We start from the raw sequence: 20,075 nt of genomic DNA, 5'->3' as shown, positions 1-20,075 counted from the left end.
ATCTGATGAGGTTCAACAAGGACAAGTGCAGAGCCCTGCACTTAGGATGGAAGAATCCCATGGACCGCTACAGACTAGGGACCGAATGGCTAGGCAGCAGTTCTGCGGAAAAGGACCTAGGGATTACAGTGTATGAGAAGCTGGATATGAGTCAACAGCGTGCCCTTGTTGCCAAGAAGGCCAATGGCATTTTGGGCTTTATAAGTAGGGGCACTGCCAGCAGATCGAGGGACGTGATCCTTCCCCTCTATTCGACATCGGTGAGGCCTCATCTGCAGTACTGTGTCCAGTTTTGGGCCCCACACTACAAGGAGGTGGAAAAATTGGAAAGCATTCAGCGGAGGGCAACAAAAATGATTAGGGGACTGGAACACATGACTTATGAGGAGAGGCTGAAAGAACTGGGATTGTTTAGTCTACGGAAGAGAAGAATGAGGGGGGATTTGATAGCTGCTTTCAACCACCTGAAAGGGGGTTCCAGAGAGGATGGCTCTAGACTGTTCTCAGTGGTAGCAGATGACAGAACGAGGAGTAATGGTCTCAAGTTGCAGTGGGAGAGGTTTAGGTTGGATATTAGGAAAAACTTTTTCACTAGGAGGGTGGTGAAGCACTGGAATGTGTTACCTAGGGAGATGGTGGAATATCCTTCCTTTGAGGTTTTTGAGGTCAGGCTTGACAAAGCCGTCACTGGGATGATTTAGTTGGGGATTGGTCCTGCTTTGAGCAGGGGGTTGGACTAGATGACCTCCTGAGGTCCCTTCCAACCCTGATATTCTATGATTCTATGACAGCACCACCTGATGGCTTTTCCATAATTTATATGGGTTGCAGCGATATGGGCTTCATATCACAGAGCTTGGAAATGATAACCCCTTCTTAGGGAGTCTGATGTGACTACATCTGGAATAGTGCATCGATATTCCATGCCATTTGTGGTGAGGAGCTACTAGAGAGATGTAGAGGAAATGGAGGGAGTTTGGAGAAGCGCTGCTAAAAGATCAGGGAGCTGGATGCATTTATGCAGCAGGAAAGAGCTCTCTCTCTATATATATATACACACACACACACACGTTGGCTAAGCGGAAAGGGAGAAAGGAAGTGAATTAGTGGGATGTTACTGGGAGTTTTGGCAATGAACTGAGAAATTAAAAAGCCAGTCTGCTTTATCAGGAAATATTGACTGGCAGTGTGATGAACAGGTCTGAGAAGTAATCCCCCAAGGGAAGGGCTGGAAGCCCCATTGCTTGTGATGTATAATCCTGTGCTGCACAAGATGCTAGAAAATATACCATAGCATTCAATTCTGAGCTGGCAGAGAGAAGGCATGGGGTGACCCACTAAGTCATTGCCAACTCTTACATCTATGGTTCCATCAGGGGACAGGTGCCCACTTCAGAATTCACCTCCCCCGAGAAGGACTGGAGGCCAAACAAACCTCTGACAGTCTAGAGACTGTCCCTTCAGGGCAGGCATGCTAGCAAGGCAGCAAGGGGGAAGCTTGTACTGCTGTGGAAACCCACCTTTTCCTCGGCCTGAGGACCAATAGAAAGCTTCAGTCTAAGATGATGTGCCCCTTTCACAAGCATTAAACCTCCATTACACTGGCTTTAGTAACAGAGCTCAAGTCTCTTTAAAATGTAAGCTCTTCGAGGCAGGGTCTGTGTCTTCCTCTGTGTTTGTACAGCACTGAAGCATACTTTGGGCATGAAGAACACTGAGGGATAGAGTACAGCAGCTTGTAATAGGCACAACAGCTTTCTTGCAGGGCTGTCAATCTCTTTTTGTGCAGGGGGGTTACATTAACCCTTAATAATATCTCCTGGAACGAGACATTTCCAGTGACTTATCACTGCCCTTGATCCAGAACAGGCCCACTACTCCTAAGAATGGGAGGTTTGCACACAGACTGAGGGCAGCGTTGAGGCCATTGTGTAATAACAAAGCAGTATGTTTGCAGTATGTTCACAAATTCTGCATGCCCAATTTGAGACACCTGGACCCACATTCTCAATGGTACAGTGCATTTAGGCACCTCCCACTGAAATCAATATTCAATAGGAGTTAAGGACCTAAATATCTTTGAGGATCAGGGGCCTTGTGCTTGATTTTCAGAGGTCCTAAGCATCTGTAGCTCCCCTACCAGAAGGACTCAGCACCTCTGAAAACTGGATACAAGGGATCTCAAGTGGGGTGCACAAAATTCATTGAAAACTCCTGAAAATTTGGCTGGAAGCTCCCTAGTCCTTCAGTGGGATTACTCACATGCACAGAGGTAAGTGTCTGTAAAACCAAGTCCTTTCTTAGTAATGTTAGTCCTATATTCATCATCATTAAATAAAAAAAAAATTGCAAGGCTCTTTTACTGCAACCAGTGTTCCTGCCACTTCTCTTTGGCTATTTGTGCGTGCAGTTATGTACATGAATTTGATATGTAACTGTGTGTTCTTTAGCTTGTGTATTCTGGAAGTCTAATTTAGGAAAGCTAGCCTTTCAAATGCCATCATTAGGTTCCAGAGTCAAAGGGGCATCATCAGCTTGAAATATGGTCAGTTTAAAAATTTGAGTTAGAAGTGAATTCAGGATTACAATTGCCACTGAGTCTGTCTGCCTTTTTTTTTTTTTCGGTCTCACAATCACATTTTCCGATTAAAAAATTGTTCTCAACTGTTGCTTGCTGTGTGGAAGGGTCAAATGGAGGAATCTGATGACCTAACTGGCTGTTCCAGGAGAAACAGTGATGATATTGTTTGCTGAAAATTGTACATGGGAAACAAATTGAAAAAAACCTGTGAAAATATTTTTTCTCTGATATTTTTTCAGCCACAAGAATACCCTTTGGTATCACTTGTAAAGCAGGTAAAAACACATTCAGACAGACTTGTGATATTTAAGTTGATGGTGTCCTTTTAACGCCCTATTGAGAGGAGTGAATCAGTTCACACCTCTCTCAGAACTGCACTGTTATTTTTAAAAAAATACAAGGTGAATTCAGAAGAATCTCAGGTTGGCATGGCGGCCAGACAAATATATCCAGTGGGATACAATTTAGGAACTTGATACATCCCCATAGTAGCACTTAAAAGGGCCAGAGCTGCAAATGAACTCAGCTCCATTTAGACAGCACCCATCAATTTCCATTAAGAATGAAGAACTCCTGGAAAATCTGTTCCCATAGGTCTGTGAGAGGTGGTGTTATTTGATTTGGAATCCCATGGGATCCCAAGAATACTGGATCTTAGACTTGGCTAGTGTCAAAATTATTTTCTTTTTTAACTCTCTATTTTCTGCCCTCCACTGTGTTTTATTTTTAAACTCTCTTGATTTCTTCTTGTTCTGATAATTTATTATTGGTATTGCAGTAATGCTCAGGAGCCGAAGACATGGACCACAAACCCATTGTGCTGTATCAACTCTCCAGAACTGCCAGCCCTGCTCTTGCAGCTTCCTCCACAAAATGCCACTAAAAATTCCTGTTCATGCTCGTTCACCATGTGAAATGTCACATCTGACTCTCCTGTAGCACTTCAAGAATGCTCACGATAGACATACCAGGAGACTGGCTCTCACGAGCTATTTCTAGTTTGTGGGGCTGGAAATTCTAGGAAAATGGCAGCCCTGCTCCTCTATTCCTGTTGATTCTTACTTAGTCCATCTCTCCGCATTTTTCAGAATGTACAGAACCAGTATTCATTTCTGTGCCCATTTACTGTTTTATACAACAAAGTACAAACTCTGGCTAATTATATTTGGACCTGAATGCCAAAAACTGATTAAAACATGACATTAAACATCTTAATTTCTGGAAACTCGAGGAGGACATGTGCAATGTTGACTGTCTAACATCACAACAGACCCAGTCTACTTGCAGGAGTGCATATGACTAGCTGGATGCTTCAGATTACCAAATTTAGTTTAAGGCACTCACATCCTCTGCACTCTGTTTAGTGGCTTTGTAAGCCAAACCACAAGGTCTCACGGGTTGTTGGAAATAATTTTCTTAATAAGATCATCAAGATTCACCATGTGTCAGTTTCCCCACACACATTCCTTTATTAGTCTCAAAGGCCACTAGCTGTTGGTTACATCCAAAACAGAAATATAAATGTATACACCTATACGCTATACCCTAGCAACAATACAGTTAGAAGCATTGGCCAAAATACTTACAACAGGATCAGGTCCAGGAGACACCTTCCCGTCATGGCATGACTCCAGAGGGGTAAGGAAAAGCTCTGTCAAAGAACCCCTAGAATACACTATAACAAACAAGTGATGTCATTGCTGGTTATTAGACCTTAGCTAAAGCCCGATGAAACAGTTAATGGCTGAACTCTCTTCAAAGTTGTCTTCTTATCTTACCTTGCTGTATTTTTTTCCCAAGCCATGGACTAAACACTCCTTTCTAAACAAACTTTTATAACTAATTATTTACTGGTACCCAACTAACCATGTTTTCTTCATTTCTACTATATATCTCAAACCTTAAATAAGGTAACACTGGTTTTCAACGGTCACTACAATTTGAACACAAACAATTCCTCTTTTTCATGATCGTACTCTTTTTGGTCACATGCTTTGGGCCTATTGCTCGTGCTAATATCCAAACTCAATTTGAACCCATAGTTCACTCAGGCCTAATATGGGCCTATATTCCTATACATGTCTGGGAGTGGCTTTCTACTGCCCAGTGTCTGACTGGCTTTGGTGCTCTATGTTTACATGGCTCTCAGGCTGTATCACCTCACAACCCTCCCCGTAAGATAGGGAAGTGCTATCATCCTCATTTTACAGATGGGAAACTGAGGCATAAAAGGTTTTGTGCTTACATCAAGCCATTTTCCTTCTGAAGAAGTTTGAAAGCTCATCTCTCTCCCTGACAGAAGTTGGTCCAGTACATTAATTTCAGTGGAAGTCAGGAGCATAAATACCTTTGTGGATCTGGACCCAATTGAGTTGCCCATGGTCACAAATGAAGTCTAGTTGCAGAGGAAGGATTTGAACTCAGGTTTCCTAAGTCTTAGTCCAGTGACCCAACCATCAGACCATCCTTCCTGCCTACTGTAGTTTTTCCCCTTTCTTCATTTTTCTGTTTGGTTTTTCTTGGCCCCTGATTGGTGAGTTTTTTCCATCACTGGTAGCAGTTTCATTTAATGTACTGATTTATTAATGTTGGTGTTGCTAACTATTTCTGAGAAGGGTGGAGTTTTTGTTTCATGGAGAGGGTTTTTCTTTCAACTGCTTTAGATAAAATGGAGAAGGGTCATCAGCCCCCATGCTTCAGAGTATTCATTGTTCACCTACTGGCCTCAGACCATAAATCCCCTCCCCTCATGGAGCACTGCACAAATAGGACCACTCTGAGTCCTTCCTCTGATGTATCAAGCGTTGAGCACTGTCTGAAACAGATTACCAGACTAGCTGAACCATGACATGACCAGTTCCTGCACCATCTTACAGAGTTCTGCAGAAAGAGTCACCTTGCTTGACAAAACACCATAGCAACAAGGAAGGTGAGGTAATCTCTCTTATCCTGGGCCCTGCATGGCTACAACAACACAGCAAACAAAACACTATTAAGAAATTCATAATAGTGGAAAATCCTTCAGCACCTGCAATCCATTTTGAGAGAGCTGCAAGCCTTATCTCTTTGCCCAGGCTGTGCAGTAATTGTTGAGAAATTAAACACTGGGCACTTAGCTGACTGGACAGGTATTTCTAATGCTGGGGACTGAAGGGAAGTCTAGTGGGTTTGCTTCTCTTAACTGGAAATGTTAATGACCCAACTTTGACTAGCATCCACATAACCACAAATAAATACATAGCCAACTTCTCAAGAAATACTCAAAGGAAAAGGCCAAAATGGGGAAGACCAAAGAACAAACGCCAAAGAGAAACTGGAAAACTCATTTGATCCCTCGCCCAGGTCAACAAGATCTTCAAAGACCCAACTAATCAAGGGATACTGTGGCCTTTGCCCATGAAAGTCCTTGAAAGGTGTGGGAGGCATAAACACAAGTGGAGGGCACATCTAAGGTGAAGTGCGAGGTGCAGTCCTCCTTACTGAGTGATATCCAGGTCATGTCCCCAGTGCCTCGACTTCGCTAGTGGTGAGCATGCCCGACAAAAAAGGGGCATTTGAAAACTATTCCGTGCAGGACCTATCTTGTACTCTGTTTGCACCGTGCCTGCACAACTGGGGTCTTGATCTTGGTTGAGCAATACTGGAATAACAATAATCATCACCGAATCATAAAAAAGGACGGCTGGAAGCAAATGCAGCCTGATGGTCTGCAGCTGGACCAAATGAACTTAGACCATCTCTGAAAGGTGTTTGTCCAACCTGTTCTTTAAAATCTCCAAGGCTGGGGATTCCAGTGCTTAGCTACCCTGACAGCTAGAAAGTTTTCCTAATACCTAACCTAAATCTCCCTTTCTGCCGAGTAAGCTCATTGCTTCATGCTCTACCTTCAGTGGACATGCAAAACAACTGATCACCGTCTTCTTTATAACGTCCTTTAACAGACTTGATGTCTTCAGTCGTCTTTTCTCAAGACCAAACACGGTCTCACAGAATGGGTGGGTCTGATGGGACGTCAACTGAAGTGCAAGCATTGTCATGCAAATGAGGTGCTTAGTCATGGATTTCTTCTCAGGCCTCACAACTGCTGGCATGCACAGTAACTCATTCAGACAGCTCAGGTTCCCTGGCACCCTGTCTTGCTCATCACTTTCCCCCCTGGATTTACACACGCAAGGCCCAGCACCCCTACTGCAGAGGAACCCACCAGACACCCACTTCCAGGTCACGGTGGGAGGTGTTGCCCAGCACAAAGCCGTCAGCTGGGAAATCCGCTGATACATCCGCCTCGCCAGATGACACTTGCAATGCACATGCCCTTTAACGTCCAGTCCTTCAGAGCTACATGGTGCCATGCAGCCCTTATGTTAATCCTATTATTATTATTAATATTATTATAGCAGACTTCATCCCTGAACCAACAAAACTCTTAAACACTTTGTGCACAAGTAACCCCGCTGTGCCAGCTGGTGTCAATCAGCAAAGCGCTTTGATTGGAAGATTGATGCTGATCTATACCAGCTGAGAATCTGGCCCAGTGACTGCAATGGGCCTCCTCACTTGCTTAAGTGCTTTGCTATACAGGGGCTTTAATTCTCAGCATTTGCAGTTTGCTTTCCTGTTTACATTACTTTCCCTTTGGCCTGCTCTTTGGGTTTTAATGCATTTGAAAACACTATGCTGTTTATCGCAAGGAAGCGAAGAGCCACAAGTTGGTGCCACCTACTTAGCAACAACAGTTGACTTGTGGTTTCTGAAAGGTCTTGTAGAGACAGATGGAAGCTATATTAATTCTGTTCTGGTTATGAGTCACTGCAGTTAGGCCACAGATGAATGTGCAAATCATTTTTATTTGAGATGTTCTATTCTACTGATACTGTGCTTTGGAAAATTGCAACCCCTTTTATGAGAATGCTTTTAACAGCTTATATAAGGCTGAGTTCTGAAAGGCGGAGCATTCCCTTACGCTACACTGAGTACCCGCTAGCTCCCATTTTAGTTATTGGGAGTTGGGGATGCAGCTTGGAAACCCCATTAGAGATGAGAGCCAGAACTGGTTCAGATCTTGCCTGGAATTTACACACGCTATAACCTTAGAAAGATACATGCCAGACAGGCATTTCTGGAGTTGTTCTTATTTACCTTTGATAAAGTGATGACAGGCAGTCATTTCATAGACGTTACTCGAGATGGATGAAGCAGTTCAGTAATAATGGAGCCAGCCCAATCACTCCACAGGTCCTGAACTGAACTCAACCATTTATTCAGGTGCAAAAAAAGTTCAAAAAAGGTTGAGATCCTCCTACCGTCCTCATTTCTCCTTTACTCCCTTTACTTCTCTGTGGATCGGCAACAGTTCCTGGGTTCTTATTCCCTGCCAAAGGGACTCTATGTCCTCTCCTTTGCCAGCAGGCACCCAAGTGGCCCCCTGGCACCTCCTCTGAAGAACAGAAGATTCAGTAGCTCAGCCAGCCTTGGTTCTGTGCCCTGAGTCGTACTGAAATCAAAGCTTGGGCCCACAGCAGTGGGTACACAGCGCCCGAGGACGTGAAATATGAAAGCAGCAGCAGCCACTGCTCATTGTAGGTGCTAGGTCACACCACAAACTCTCCCGAGGCAGAGGGGTAACTGTGCAGAAGAACACTTCACTGGAGAATCCAGGGCTGGGCAATACCATGGCGATGCCTGCTCAAAGGTTGGAAGGAGAGAGCCAGGATGCTACTACAGTACAGCTCTGAGGTCTCACAGCAGGGTTACCGGCCCCTCCAGAAGTTCACATGTGGGTATACATTTTTGGATGCGGAATGCGAACTTCCATTTAACACATAAGCTCTTGCTAGACTTATCATGAATTCTGATATACTGTGTTAACACTGTTTTGCTTGAGGGAGGAATGTGATATTATCACACAATGTCATGAGAAATCTTACATGATCTCACAGTAATTCCAAAGATGCCTACTCACTGTGCATTGCCGGCACAATGCTTTTTAATGGTTGTGGCAAATGCATGATAAACCAACCCATACAGCTTAGTTTTATTGATCTGTTTACATGACTTTGTTTTACTCGCAGGTACACTTTTGAGAAGTAACTCACCTTTCTGTATACTCTGAAGCACATTTCCTTGTTTAATAAACTGGTTAGAAAGCTATTTAATTCTATCCCAGTAAGTTTAATAATTATTGTAAATTACACTGAATATCAACAGTGTGATTAGATGTTTATAGCTTGTGTGTGACTAATCTGTATATGGACTATAAGAGTCAGTTAATCATCAGTTTCAATTTTATTCACTCCGATTATATTACTCAGTATAATGGTTAGAATTTGTATAAAATCTTTTGCTGGAGCTATAAAGTAGCATTTTTAAGAGAGATGAATCAAAACAGAAAATCTTGAATTTGAACCCCTTAAAATTTAGGGTGCGGAGGTTGGATTTGAATACTAGACCCACTTTCACACTTGGTTCCAGGTCACATCCAAAGGGTACGTGTGGTGGGTGTAGGTTTATTTTGTGGTTTGGATGCCATCCAAACCTCATGAGAACCTACTCAAGGGAGCAGAAAATCTCACAAGATCATCTGATCATCAGCTGGCAAGATTTCAGTGTTGCTAAATCCAAATCCTAGCCTTCCTTCCACCTCAAACTTGAATCCAGTCCCAGCCTAAACCAAATACAGAGCTGAACACTGCAATGTTGGCTAATCTCTGCTTTTCAGTTTAGCAGTGGAAATTCCCACAAGGCCATGCACTGCCACCACCATGCCTACGGGCAAAAAGTGAATGACTGGGATGCCTTTTGGAACCAGCCAAAGCTACTCTTTTATTTAACAAAAATATGTTAAATAGTGAGCATTAGGGTTACATTTCAATTAATATGGCCAATTTCACAAAGCTGAAAATGGGGTAGGAATAAATGGTCAGTTTTCACAATGGAGAGAGGTAAATAGCAAGGTTCTCTAAGACTCTGCATTGGGACTTGTGCTGTTCAAAATGTTCATTAATGATCTGAAAGAGGAAGTAAACAGGGAAGTGGCAAAGTTTGTAGATGATACAAAATAATTCAAAATAGTTAAGTCCGAAGCTGACTGCAAAGAGTTTCAGGGGGATCGTACAAACTGGGTGATGGGGCAACAAAATGGCAGATGAAATTCGGCATTGATAAATGCAAAGTAATGCACACTGGAAAAAATAATCTCAACTAAAACTATATAGTTACATAGATACATAGATATTAAGGTCAGAAGGGACCATTATGATCATCTAGTCTGACCTCCTGCACAACGCAGGCCACAGAATCTCACCCACCCACTCCTGCAATAAACCTCTCACCTATGTCTGAGCTTACTGAAGTCCTCAAATCGTGGTTTAAAGACTTCAAGGAGCAGAGACTCCTCCAGCAAGTGACCCGTGCCCCATGCTACAGAGGAAGGCAAAAAACCTCCAGGGCCTCTGCCAATCTGCCCTGGAGGAAAATTCTTTCCTGACCGCAAATATGGCGATCAGCTGAACCCTGAGCATATGGGCAAGATTCACCAGCCAGATACCCAGGAAAGAATTCTCTGTAGTAACTCAGATCCCACCCCACCTAACATCCCATCACAGGCCATTGGGCCTATTTACCATGAATATTTAGAGATCAATTAATTGCCAAAATCATGTTATCCCATCATACCATCTCCTCCATAAACTTATCAAGTTTAATCTTAAAGCCAGATAGGTCATTTGCCCCCACTGCTTCCCTTGGAAGACTATACCAAAACTTCACTCCTCTGATGGTTAGAAACCTTCATCTAATTTCAAGTCTAAACTTCCTGATGACCAGTTTATATCCATTTGTTCTTGTGTCCACATTGGTACTAAGCTTAAATAATTCCTCTCCCTCTCCAGTATTTATCCCTCTGATATATTTATAGAGATGGGTTTCAGAGTAGCAGCTGTGTTAGTCTGTATTCACAAAAAGAAAAGGAGTACTTGTGGCACCTTAGAGACTAACCAATTTATTTGAGCATAAGCTTTCGTGAGCTACACCTCACTTCATCGGATGCATTCAGTGGAAAATAGTGATGGATTCTAAATTAGCTATTATCTCTGGATAGTTCTCTGAAAACTTCAGCTTAGCACACAGCAGTGGTCAAAAAGGCTAAGAAACTGTTAAGTACTATTAGTAAAGGGATAGAAAATAAGACAAAATATCATAATGCCACTATATAAATCCATGGTGTGCTGACACCTTGAAATTGCATCTTGTTTTGATCATCCCATCTCAAAAAAGATTGGAATTGGAAAGGTTCAGAGACGGGCAACAAAGACGAACCAGGATATGAAACAGCTTCCACGTGAGGAGAGACTGAAAAAATCAGGGCTGGTCCAGTTTAGAAAAGAGATGATTAAGGGGGGATGTGAGGGAGAGCTATAAAAATCATGAATGGTGTGGAACGGAACAGAGAAATATTATCTACCCCTTCCACAATACAAAACATCAGGAGTGACCCAGTTAAATTTATAGTCAGCAGGTTTAATACAAACACAAGGAAGTATTTTTCACACAACACACCATTAAACTGTGGAACTCATTGCCCTCCGATGTTGTGATTGCCAAAAGTATAACTTGGTCTGAAAAAGAACTAGATAAGTTCATAGAGGATAGATCCATCAATGGCTGCTGTTCTGTACACTCCCCCTGATGCTCTGGTACTGGACACAGTCAGAGACAGGATACTGGGCTAGACGGATCACAGGTCTGACCCATTATGGCAGTTCTCATGTTCTTAAAGGTCATAGGATAGTTGTTGGAGTGTTGGATCCCATATTAATTTTGAGACTGAGCCTTGAGAAATTCTGATTCAGTAAAGATGTGTTCCAAGAACATTTGTATTATTATCTCTATTAATTCAACAGAGAGGTTTGTTGGTGGGTCACATCAGACACTTCCAATGATTGGGCATGCTGTCTCCACAGCAATTGCAGCCTCTGTCAGCCTGGGGAGAAGAGAGACGGGGACACAAAGTAGGTTCACCTGCAAGACAGTGGTGTGAGGCTACTCCAAGGGCCTTCCCACTCAGTGTACTTTAATGCCTCCCCCACTCCTTTAGAATTCCGCACCTTCTCCGTCCCTTGTGCACCATCACTGCTCTGCGCTAAGTCTTCTAAAGTGCTGCTCGTTTCTTCGTCTTGCATACATAAGAAGCAGGTAAAAATGGAAAGAGCTATCCCTGCTTACATTGTGAAACAACATGGCTGCCACTGAATGGTCTGCATATTTCAGGGTGTAGAAGCAGGTATCTTCTTGGACCTGCCTGAATCTTGCAGAAAGCACCAGTTTGATGGCTATTTATTATTTGTATTACGGTAGCATCAAGGGTCCCACCACACCAGGCCCCAAAGAAACCACTTCAAGTTGGAGCCTTGAGTTGCTTTCCTGTGACATCTTGCAGCTGCCGCTGTGTGTGTGTGACATGTGACATCCGTGGGTGGGTGGGCGTGCACCTGAGTTCAGGTGAAATGAAGACGCAAGCTGAAGCTTTGCTGAAAATCTGAACAGAACCCATCTCTGTCCTTGGTAAGTGCTTGGAAATTCTGGTTATGGCAAGAACTGGAAGTAGCAATATTTGGAGTACCAGGAATTTAACAGTGCCCCCTTACTACCACCTAGGGCACTGGTACAAGCACTGACACAGGGGGCAAAGTCCCACATCAGACTTCTGCTGCATGGAATTTCAATGCATTTTCTGAAAGCCTGCTGCCTAAAAATTCAGCATAACATGGCCACCTGGACCGAATGTTAAATTCCACCCACCCGCCTCGACATACACTGAGAGCAGTCCCTGCTGAGTTCACCGCCCAGATACTGTTTCAGAATGGAAATCAGAATTTAATTATATTTTGGGGTGGGTGGGAGGGATTTGACAGGAGATTTCGTTCTGAGAACCATCAGGTCTCACTTGGGTTAGAAATCAGGATATTAATGTTACTTATTTTAATTTTCTCTCGGAGTCAGATTCCCACTGTTTGAGTTTGAGCTCAGTTTGTTCTGTTCATTATGATGGAATCTGCATGAATTTGACATTAAACTGATTATCTCGGAAAACAGTAGCAATCATTCCCCCTTTTCCTGTGTACACTTGAGATTATATCTTTGTGGCTGACATAAAAAATACAGAGCAGGAATAATAAGGCAGAGAGAAACAAAAACATTTATTTCAAATGTTATGGATGGGGTTCTTAAGAAACAGGGGCAAATTCTGCCCTCGTTTACATGGGTACAAACCATACTTCAGTAGTTTTACATGGGGTGACTGGGGATTGAATGTGGCTCTGTGGTTTCTAACTAGGAAGAGAGTCTTTCCTTTCCAATCACAATCACCAACAACTTGGCATCATGCGGCCTCTGGACTTCACAATGATCATAGTTTAATATGTGGCAATTCTGGCCCTAACTCTTGACCTGTCCTCCATGTACATGACCACACATACACATCTGTGCACAGTCTCCCACAGCATGCATCCTTGCTTGTCCATATTTAAACATTCCCTACTTCACACCAGCACTCTGCCCCTAACAATCGCCGCTTCTGTCCCTCACACAGCGCCCCTACACATTTCGGCCCCAATCCTGCAACTGAATCGGTTTGGATAGATGCCCATGCCTGGCACTTTTATATAAATGGCACTTTGGGGGTTTGTTGCCTAAAGTTCAGACTTTGCCTAGGTTGTGAGAGGTCCTGGGTTCAATACCTGCCCAAGTCCTCTCGGAGAATGTGAAAGTGAGGACCCCTTTATGTCCTCCTAAAAATGTGCTGTGGTTCAATTGGAAGTTATGATGCAGGCACCAGGGAGTGAAATTCTCTGGCCGGTGTTATGCAGGAGGTCAGACGAGATTATCATAATGGTCCCTTCTGGCCTTAAAGTCTATGAAGTCCCAAAGGTCTCGGACTGTCATAAGGGCACATACCTGCATGGATCCAATGGCAGGATTGGGGCCTGACATGGATTTGCAAGTCAGCTCACATATATAGGGAGTCAGACAAGAAGAGACTTTCTATGGTAATGAAATAATAACCTTTCTGCAGCATTCTTATGCCAACCATAGAATTCTAGAGTTGGGATATAGTTCTCTATTCAACTTGACAGGCTTTAAAGTTCATTTCTTTAGACCCCTGTTTAAATTCTGTAGAACTCTATTGGTATCATCTCTATCCCATTATTTTCCAAAAAGATAAAATATATTAAGACATGATTAACATTTGCAATCAGTGAATTGATAGTGAATTGACACCTCTTATGGACACACGCAGCACCTTCGACGCACTTCGTGTTAAAAAATAGCATCTGATGACAACAACAAACTGTACTGCACAAGCCCTTTTCTCGGTGACTAAAAAAGAAGGAACATTAATATGTATAACCCATCAACAGCAGACAACCCCCATTTACATTTTTTTCCACTTGCATTTTCCTCCAAAACTATATTAAAAAAAACCCATCCCTAAAATATGGTTGGAAACCTGAACGCAAATAAGGTGCTGTACGATTTATTACAGAATTTCTTCTACTCTGACAGTCTGGTACCCTGAGAGAGACAATAATGGCTCTGACAAGATATGAGTGAAAAATGGATTGGAGTCACATCACTGCTTTGCTACATGACTGGTTATTGAGGGAGGCTGTCTGAACTGCACCAGCATTCTCGTGGAGAGCTCTCTCAAAGGCTGCATGGGACACCAGAAAAATTGAAAGGGCAGGGATGTTCAGATTAGTCATTGCTAGGTGGGAATAAACAGGGAAAGGCAACATGTGCCACATCACTAATCTGTAAGGGAGGAAGAGGAGAGAAATCTCTTCTGCACTTTGATTGCAGCACAAGGAAGGTTCAAATTTCTCTAAGCAAGTCCCCTGTTACTCTACACTGATTGTTCCGGATCTACTCAAAAGTTTTCTGCAGAACCATCAGACCCACAAATGAGGTCTCTGTCTCACTGGCAATTTGCAAAGCATAAATCAATAACTGCTACTTTCAAACAATCTAACTCAAAGCTGAGATGGAGATTGGAAGGTCTTTGCAGCAGGGCCCATTTGCACAGAGCCTAGCACATTGGGGTGCTGAGCCGTCACTGTGGCCCCTCGGTCTTACTGCAATACAAATAATAATTAATGGCAACGTTAGCTTCCCTATTCCTGTACCATGTGACATGCTATTACAAGAGAGCAGCTACTAAAAGGGTTCCTGCTCTACAATCCCCATGCATGAGACAACCACACTGCAGAGCTCTTCCCCTCGCAATTCTTCCATACCTCCCACAGTTCAGCCTTCCAGAAGAAGAGGGGCTCCCAGATGTCAGTACTTCCCTCTGCATCCCATGACTGAAGGTCAGTTGCAGTTTATGAATAATACACACTTCAAATACAGCTGTGTCAGCGGGCTAAAAGGGGACACATACACAAGAGGGGGCTGACTTGGGAGACTGTTCAGTCAAAGGGATGGCAATGGGAAGGGGACACAAGCAAGTGGTTACACTTTGATTTCACAGTCCATATAACACACCCGCTATTGCAGTGCACGCTGTGACACTCTACCTTGCACTTGTATGCCTCTGGCACAATTATCACCGAAAAAGATGCTCAACATGTTAGCCCTGTGTAACCCACACACCTCCTGGGTGTGGTGTTCTGTCCCATCTAGTGGCACCGAGACCACTTAGAGATTAATGAGTCTGCTCTACAGCCTTAGTTAAGGGCCTTGTGGCTTTTAGCTCATGAGGTAGAGGCTCATACACTAAGCTCCAGAAGTCCCAGGTTTGATCCTGTCCGCCGATGACCAGGGTCTGTCAGTGTTACACCTGTAAATCAAGAACTTTAGAACCTCTTGCCCCATGAACGTCATACAGATAAAGGGAGACTCGTTCCTCAACCCATGCTCTTACTAAGGACATTTTTTTCAGTTTGACTCTCATCGTTGTCACCTCTCAGATCTGAGACAGTGCAGCCCGCTATATGCAAAGGCATCTACACCACGATAGCACTGATTGCAAGGCAGAGGAGGAGTACAACACAATACACTCCACAGCACCTTTCACAGAGAATGCTCCAGGGCAGATTAAAGCTCACTCCTGGATGATAGAGGTAAAGTACTGTGTGCAAATTACCCTGTGTCACGCAGGAGAGATGTTACAGAGCAGGAATGCACAAGGAAGAGATGACAAGACTAGAGAAGAGGCATCATTATGGGGAGTTTGAAAGGCTCCAGAACTAAGATCTGATGCTTTTACTGCACAGAGCATTGGTGTTACAGGCAAGACAGGTTTGAAACTGCGATCTGGAAACAGTCACGTCACTAAGAGGTTTGATTGCTGGACGGAGAATCTCAGAGTGGAGAGAGAAGAATGGGGAACAGAAAGAGAAGAAGGCAGACTTGTGGTAGAAAAAGGGGAGAGAAAGATGTGGAGATTGAATACTAGAAAGACGCTGTCAACTTGGATCCTGAAACAAGCAGAGGGTCCATAGGGATTTCTGATTATGACAGTTACGTGCTCTTGCTTTTGGGAATGGAGGAGAACACAATAGATCAGATTCTCCACTCACTTCCTCCTGAGTTACAATGGTACAATGCCACAGTAACCCACACTGGGGTAAAGCAGGCATAAGTGAAAGGAGAACCAGGCCTGGTGTATTTTGGACTAATCTATAACTAAGTTGCCACCAAGAAATGACCAGTATGATTCTTAGTGTCAACGCAATTTTGGAGGGTAAGTCAGCACATTTTCAGTTAGCAAATGTGGCACAGAGAAGGCCAGAGAGGAAGTTTGGGCCAAGCCTTAAGTTCTTGACAGGATAAATAGACTAGAATAACAGAGGAGGTGAAGGGGTGACGTTATAGTTGACAGGGCTCTTTCACCAGTGAGTGGAATATCAGTTTGGATATACAGAGCTGAAAGAAGCAATGACAGAGCAAGTATTTCATGGCAGAAAACGAAGACATGGTTATATCTGCAGAGGGGGATGCATTAGCGCAGAGGGGATGCCTCAGGCTGATCCCAAACCAGAGACCCCAGGAAGACAGAAGAGAGAAAAGAAGGGGACTAACAAGACTGGCAGGTGGACAACTCAGATGGTGGACTGTTGTCCACTGCAAATCGCAATAAAGGGACAAGCATGGAGACAGAATTGAAACTGAGTGAGCAAGGTGCCTGGTTTGAGAAGGACGTGATGCGATGATTGGCAGCAGAACTGAGATTAAAGAGAGCACGTGAACTACAATTAGGCTTGGCAGAAATCAACTGGTAAGTGTTAATAATTCCAAATGGATAATACCAATGTTTATTTTAAAGCACTTTTTTCTGATTTTATCTATTTAAATTTTCACAGGTGTGCAAAATTATGGGGTTTAAGCATTTTTAATTATGCATCTAATTGAATTTTTACTGTTGCAGGAAATTATGGGGGTTGAGCAACAGAGGGGTCAGACAATAATTATTTAATGATAGTAGGTCCCGAGATTCAAAAAGTTAAAACTTTATAACCATTAACACACAAGTTGTCAACTTCACATGTCAAAATATACAATGTAAATATCCTTAAATCAAACTCTATTAAGTTCTCAAGCAGACTTTACTTTCTTTGCCTATCGGTAAATTTCGATTATTACTGATCAAAATAATTTTCATCAGTTTGTGTGTGTATGGTGAAATCATTTATTGACATTTACAGATAAAAATCCAATCCTTCCAAGCCTAACGATAATCAAACGAGAGAGGTGATCCTCTGACAACAGAAACAGCACTATGACGAGGGCCAATCCCAGACTGCAGATTGGCAAGGGGCTGTTTTGGCTGAGACAGATGAACACCTAAGAATAGGGTGACCATATTTCCCTATGCTGAATACAGGACAGCTGATAAAATTACTCGGATTCAAGCGAGTTCAATGGCAAATAATCAGAACTATGCAGTACAAACGTTAAAATTGACATCAACTTGACGGGGCCCCCTTTAAAAAGAAATGCTATGTAGTTGGATTCTTTTTATTTACCTCCTTATCTTTCAGGCTTTAGGGTTCACACAGGGAGGGGTGACACACACAGCCCTGCCCCCCCACACACATGGGAGAGGTGACACACACACGTACACCTCTCTCACATGGGGTGGGGTGACCGACCAACCGACCTGACCCTCCCTGCACTCTCTGCCCTCCATGCCTGGCTGGGCCCCCGGGATGGACCCGCCTCTCCTGGTACCTGGCCAGCAGCAGCCTTTTGGCACTGTGCAAGAAGAAAGGGACAGGAGCTGCTTCCAGCTGCAGGGCTGGAGGTGGGGAGGGATGACCTGGCCCATGTCTTTGCAGAGCTCATCTCTTCTTTTCCCTCCTCCCCTCTCCGTGGCTACAAGCAGCTGGTCCCTTCCTGCTCGCACAGTGTCGAAATGCAGCTAACACCTCCAGGCTGCTGCTGGACACCGACATAACCCAGCCGCCTCCTGTCCCCTGCCTACAGCGCGGACAGGAAGGGGTTAAGCCCTAGGGATGCATTGTGCACCAGGGCCCAGGAAACCTGACTGCACGGGCTTCAGTGAACCCGGCCAGAGAAGTGACTCAGCAGGGAAGGGGGCTTAGGGGATTGAGCAGCCCCACGCTCCCTGGGGGCAGGACCCAGGGCTGAGGGGGTGAAGAGGTTGCTAAACCCCTGCCCTAGGGGCTGGTGTGGAGCCTTCAGGTTTGGGGCATGAATAGACTGAAAATCGCTTCCCCCCCACCATTCCAGAGCTTAGCTGAGGGGTGGAGAGGCTTCCCCGTGCTAATGCTGTGCAGGGCTTTGGCACATTCAGGACTCAGCTCCTGGGCAGCGCCCTGGGCTGGAGGGTCTTGGGCTTTCCCGGGGCGCCAGCCCAGCCAGAGGCAGGGGGGAAAGGAAGGAGCCTGCTGGCCAGGCTGTTGGTGAGCTGAGCGCTCTGACCAGGGGTTGGTTCTCCACACAGCGCTGGGAGAGGGATGCGCCCTGCCGGTGGGGATATGGAGGAGCAGCGGGGCTAGGGTGGGTGAAGGGGCAAAGCAGGGTTGGTTTAGTGGGGGATTGGTCCTGCTTTGAGCAGGGGGTTGGACTAGATGACCTTCTGAAGTCCCGTCCAACCCTGATCTTCTATGATTCTATGACAGTGACGGGGAGCCCGTAAAGGGCTGATAGGTGGCCAACAGAGGCAACATGTAACAGGCCACTGCCTCGCGCCAGCCTGCATTCACCAGTCACCGCAGCTTGCAGCCAGCGCTGGCCGGAAATGGGACGGGGGGCAGGGCCCTGCTGGCCAAGAGCTAGCACGCAGCAGGAGCTGTGCTGACGGACCAGCAGGGGGAGCTGCAGCTTTGCCTTGCACACCCACCCCCATCATTAGCCACTGGACCCCCCCTACTCACTGCTGATGACAGGGCAGCTGGTGAACAGGGACCTGGCCAGCAGCAGGAGCTGCCGGTACTGATGGTGGGGACGGACAGAAAATATGGGACAGTTTGCCCGTTTTTAAGAAAAAATCAGGATACCTGCAGGAGAGCTTAAAAACAGGATGTCTGGTCACCCTACATAAAAAGATGCTTAAAAGGGGAACCATGGAGGCAAGATAGTAGCCTGTGGGGGAGAGATTCTGGTGTGGGGAGAGTCTTTTATTTCTTTTTTTTATTTTATTTTTTTTTTTAAGAAAAGTGGTGAATGTGGCAGCTGCTTGGGGGCTATGGGGAAGGACACCAATGAACAGAATGTGGTTAATTAGAAAGGAAACACAATGTATACAAATAGAGTTAAACAACATTGCTAAGACTTGGTCAAAAAGTGTGAGAGGGGACATCCCTTCCAAATCCACAGGAACGAAGTTTCAGTCAATGAGTACCTTTTACAAACAGGCCGCCTAATAATGAACTTACAGACGGGCTCAAGGAGTTGTGTTAATTTCAGACACGGTGTTCTTGCCTAGCGCCCTTTGTAACAAGAGGTCACGTGCTTCTTCAAAGGTGTTAACTCCCAAGGTGGTTTTATAGTCCCCATTTGTACAGATACTTTTGTCAGTAGAAAAGAAAATGTGGAATATGATATCCACGTCCACGGGTAGGTGCTAACCAAAGGCAGCACAATCAGGGCTGCGCAATCAGGACCTAATAATACGGCAGGGGTGGGAATCTCTCAACGTTGTCCTGCCAGACTTGGGAGGAAGCTGCAGAAGGTGACCACTTTGGAGCCACATCCCGATGTTCTCAGTTTAAGAAGCCATTTTCATCCTGGAACAAAACTGACTGAGCTGACAGAGGAAAGATGCCCTTCCTCCCCTCATGAACGCAAGACATTCTGCTTGCAAAAGCATTGCTTGCACTCTACTTGGATGTGAGGGCAAGTCAACCGCTGCATTATCTGAAGGGATTCACAGCTCATGCACTGGAGAGAGAACAGCTGAGACTGGGTGGTGGATGGGGCAGGTTGGTTCTGGCTGCAAACTCCCTCATGCTGCAAAGCAAAACCCCCC

The 20,075-nt window shown here is 44.6% G+C and overlaps 1 protein-coding gene across 36 annotated transcripts in view; it reads right to left on the bottom strand.

The window, feature by feature from the left end:
- Positions 1 to 20,075, bottom strand: part of ADGRL3 (adhesion G protein-coupled receptor L3) — an 806,525-nt gene that overhangs the window by 46,450 nt on the left and 740,000 nt on the right. The window contains exon 25 of one of the 36 annotated variants that reach the window (XM_043545212.1): positions 4,168 to 4,256. The exons of the other annotated variants lie outside the window; for them this stretch is intronic. Coding sequence (XP_043401147.1) covers positions 4,168 to 4,256 — 89 coding nt within the window. The remainder of the gene's footprint in view (positions 1 to 4,167; positions 4,257 to 20,075) is intronic. 36 annotated transcript variants of the gene reach the window in all.

The sequence above is a fragment of the Chelonia mydas genome, chromosome 4 (assembly GCF_015237465.2).
Source record: "Chelonia mydas isolate rCheMyd1 chromosome 4, rCheMyd1.pri.v2, whole genome shotgun sequence".
NCBI classification, from domain to species: Eukaryota; Metazoa; Chordata; order Testudines; family Cheloniidae; genus Chelonia; species Chelonia mydas.
This window is presented reverse-complemented; position numbering and strand designations above follow the sequence as displayed.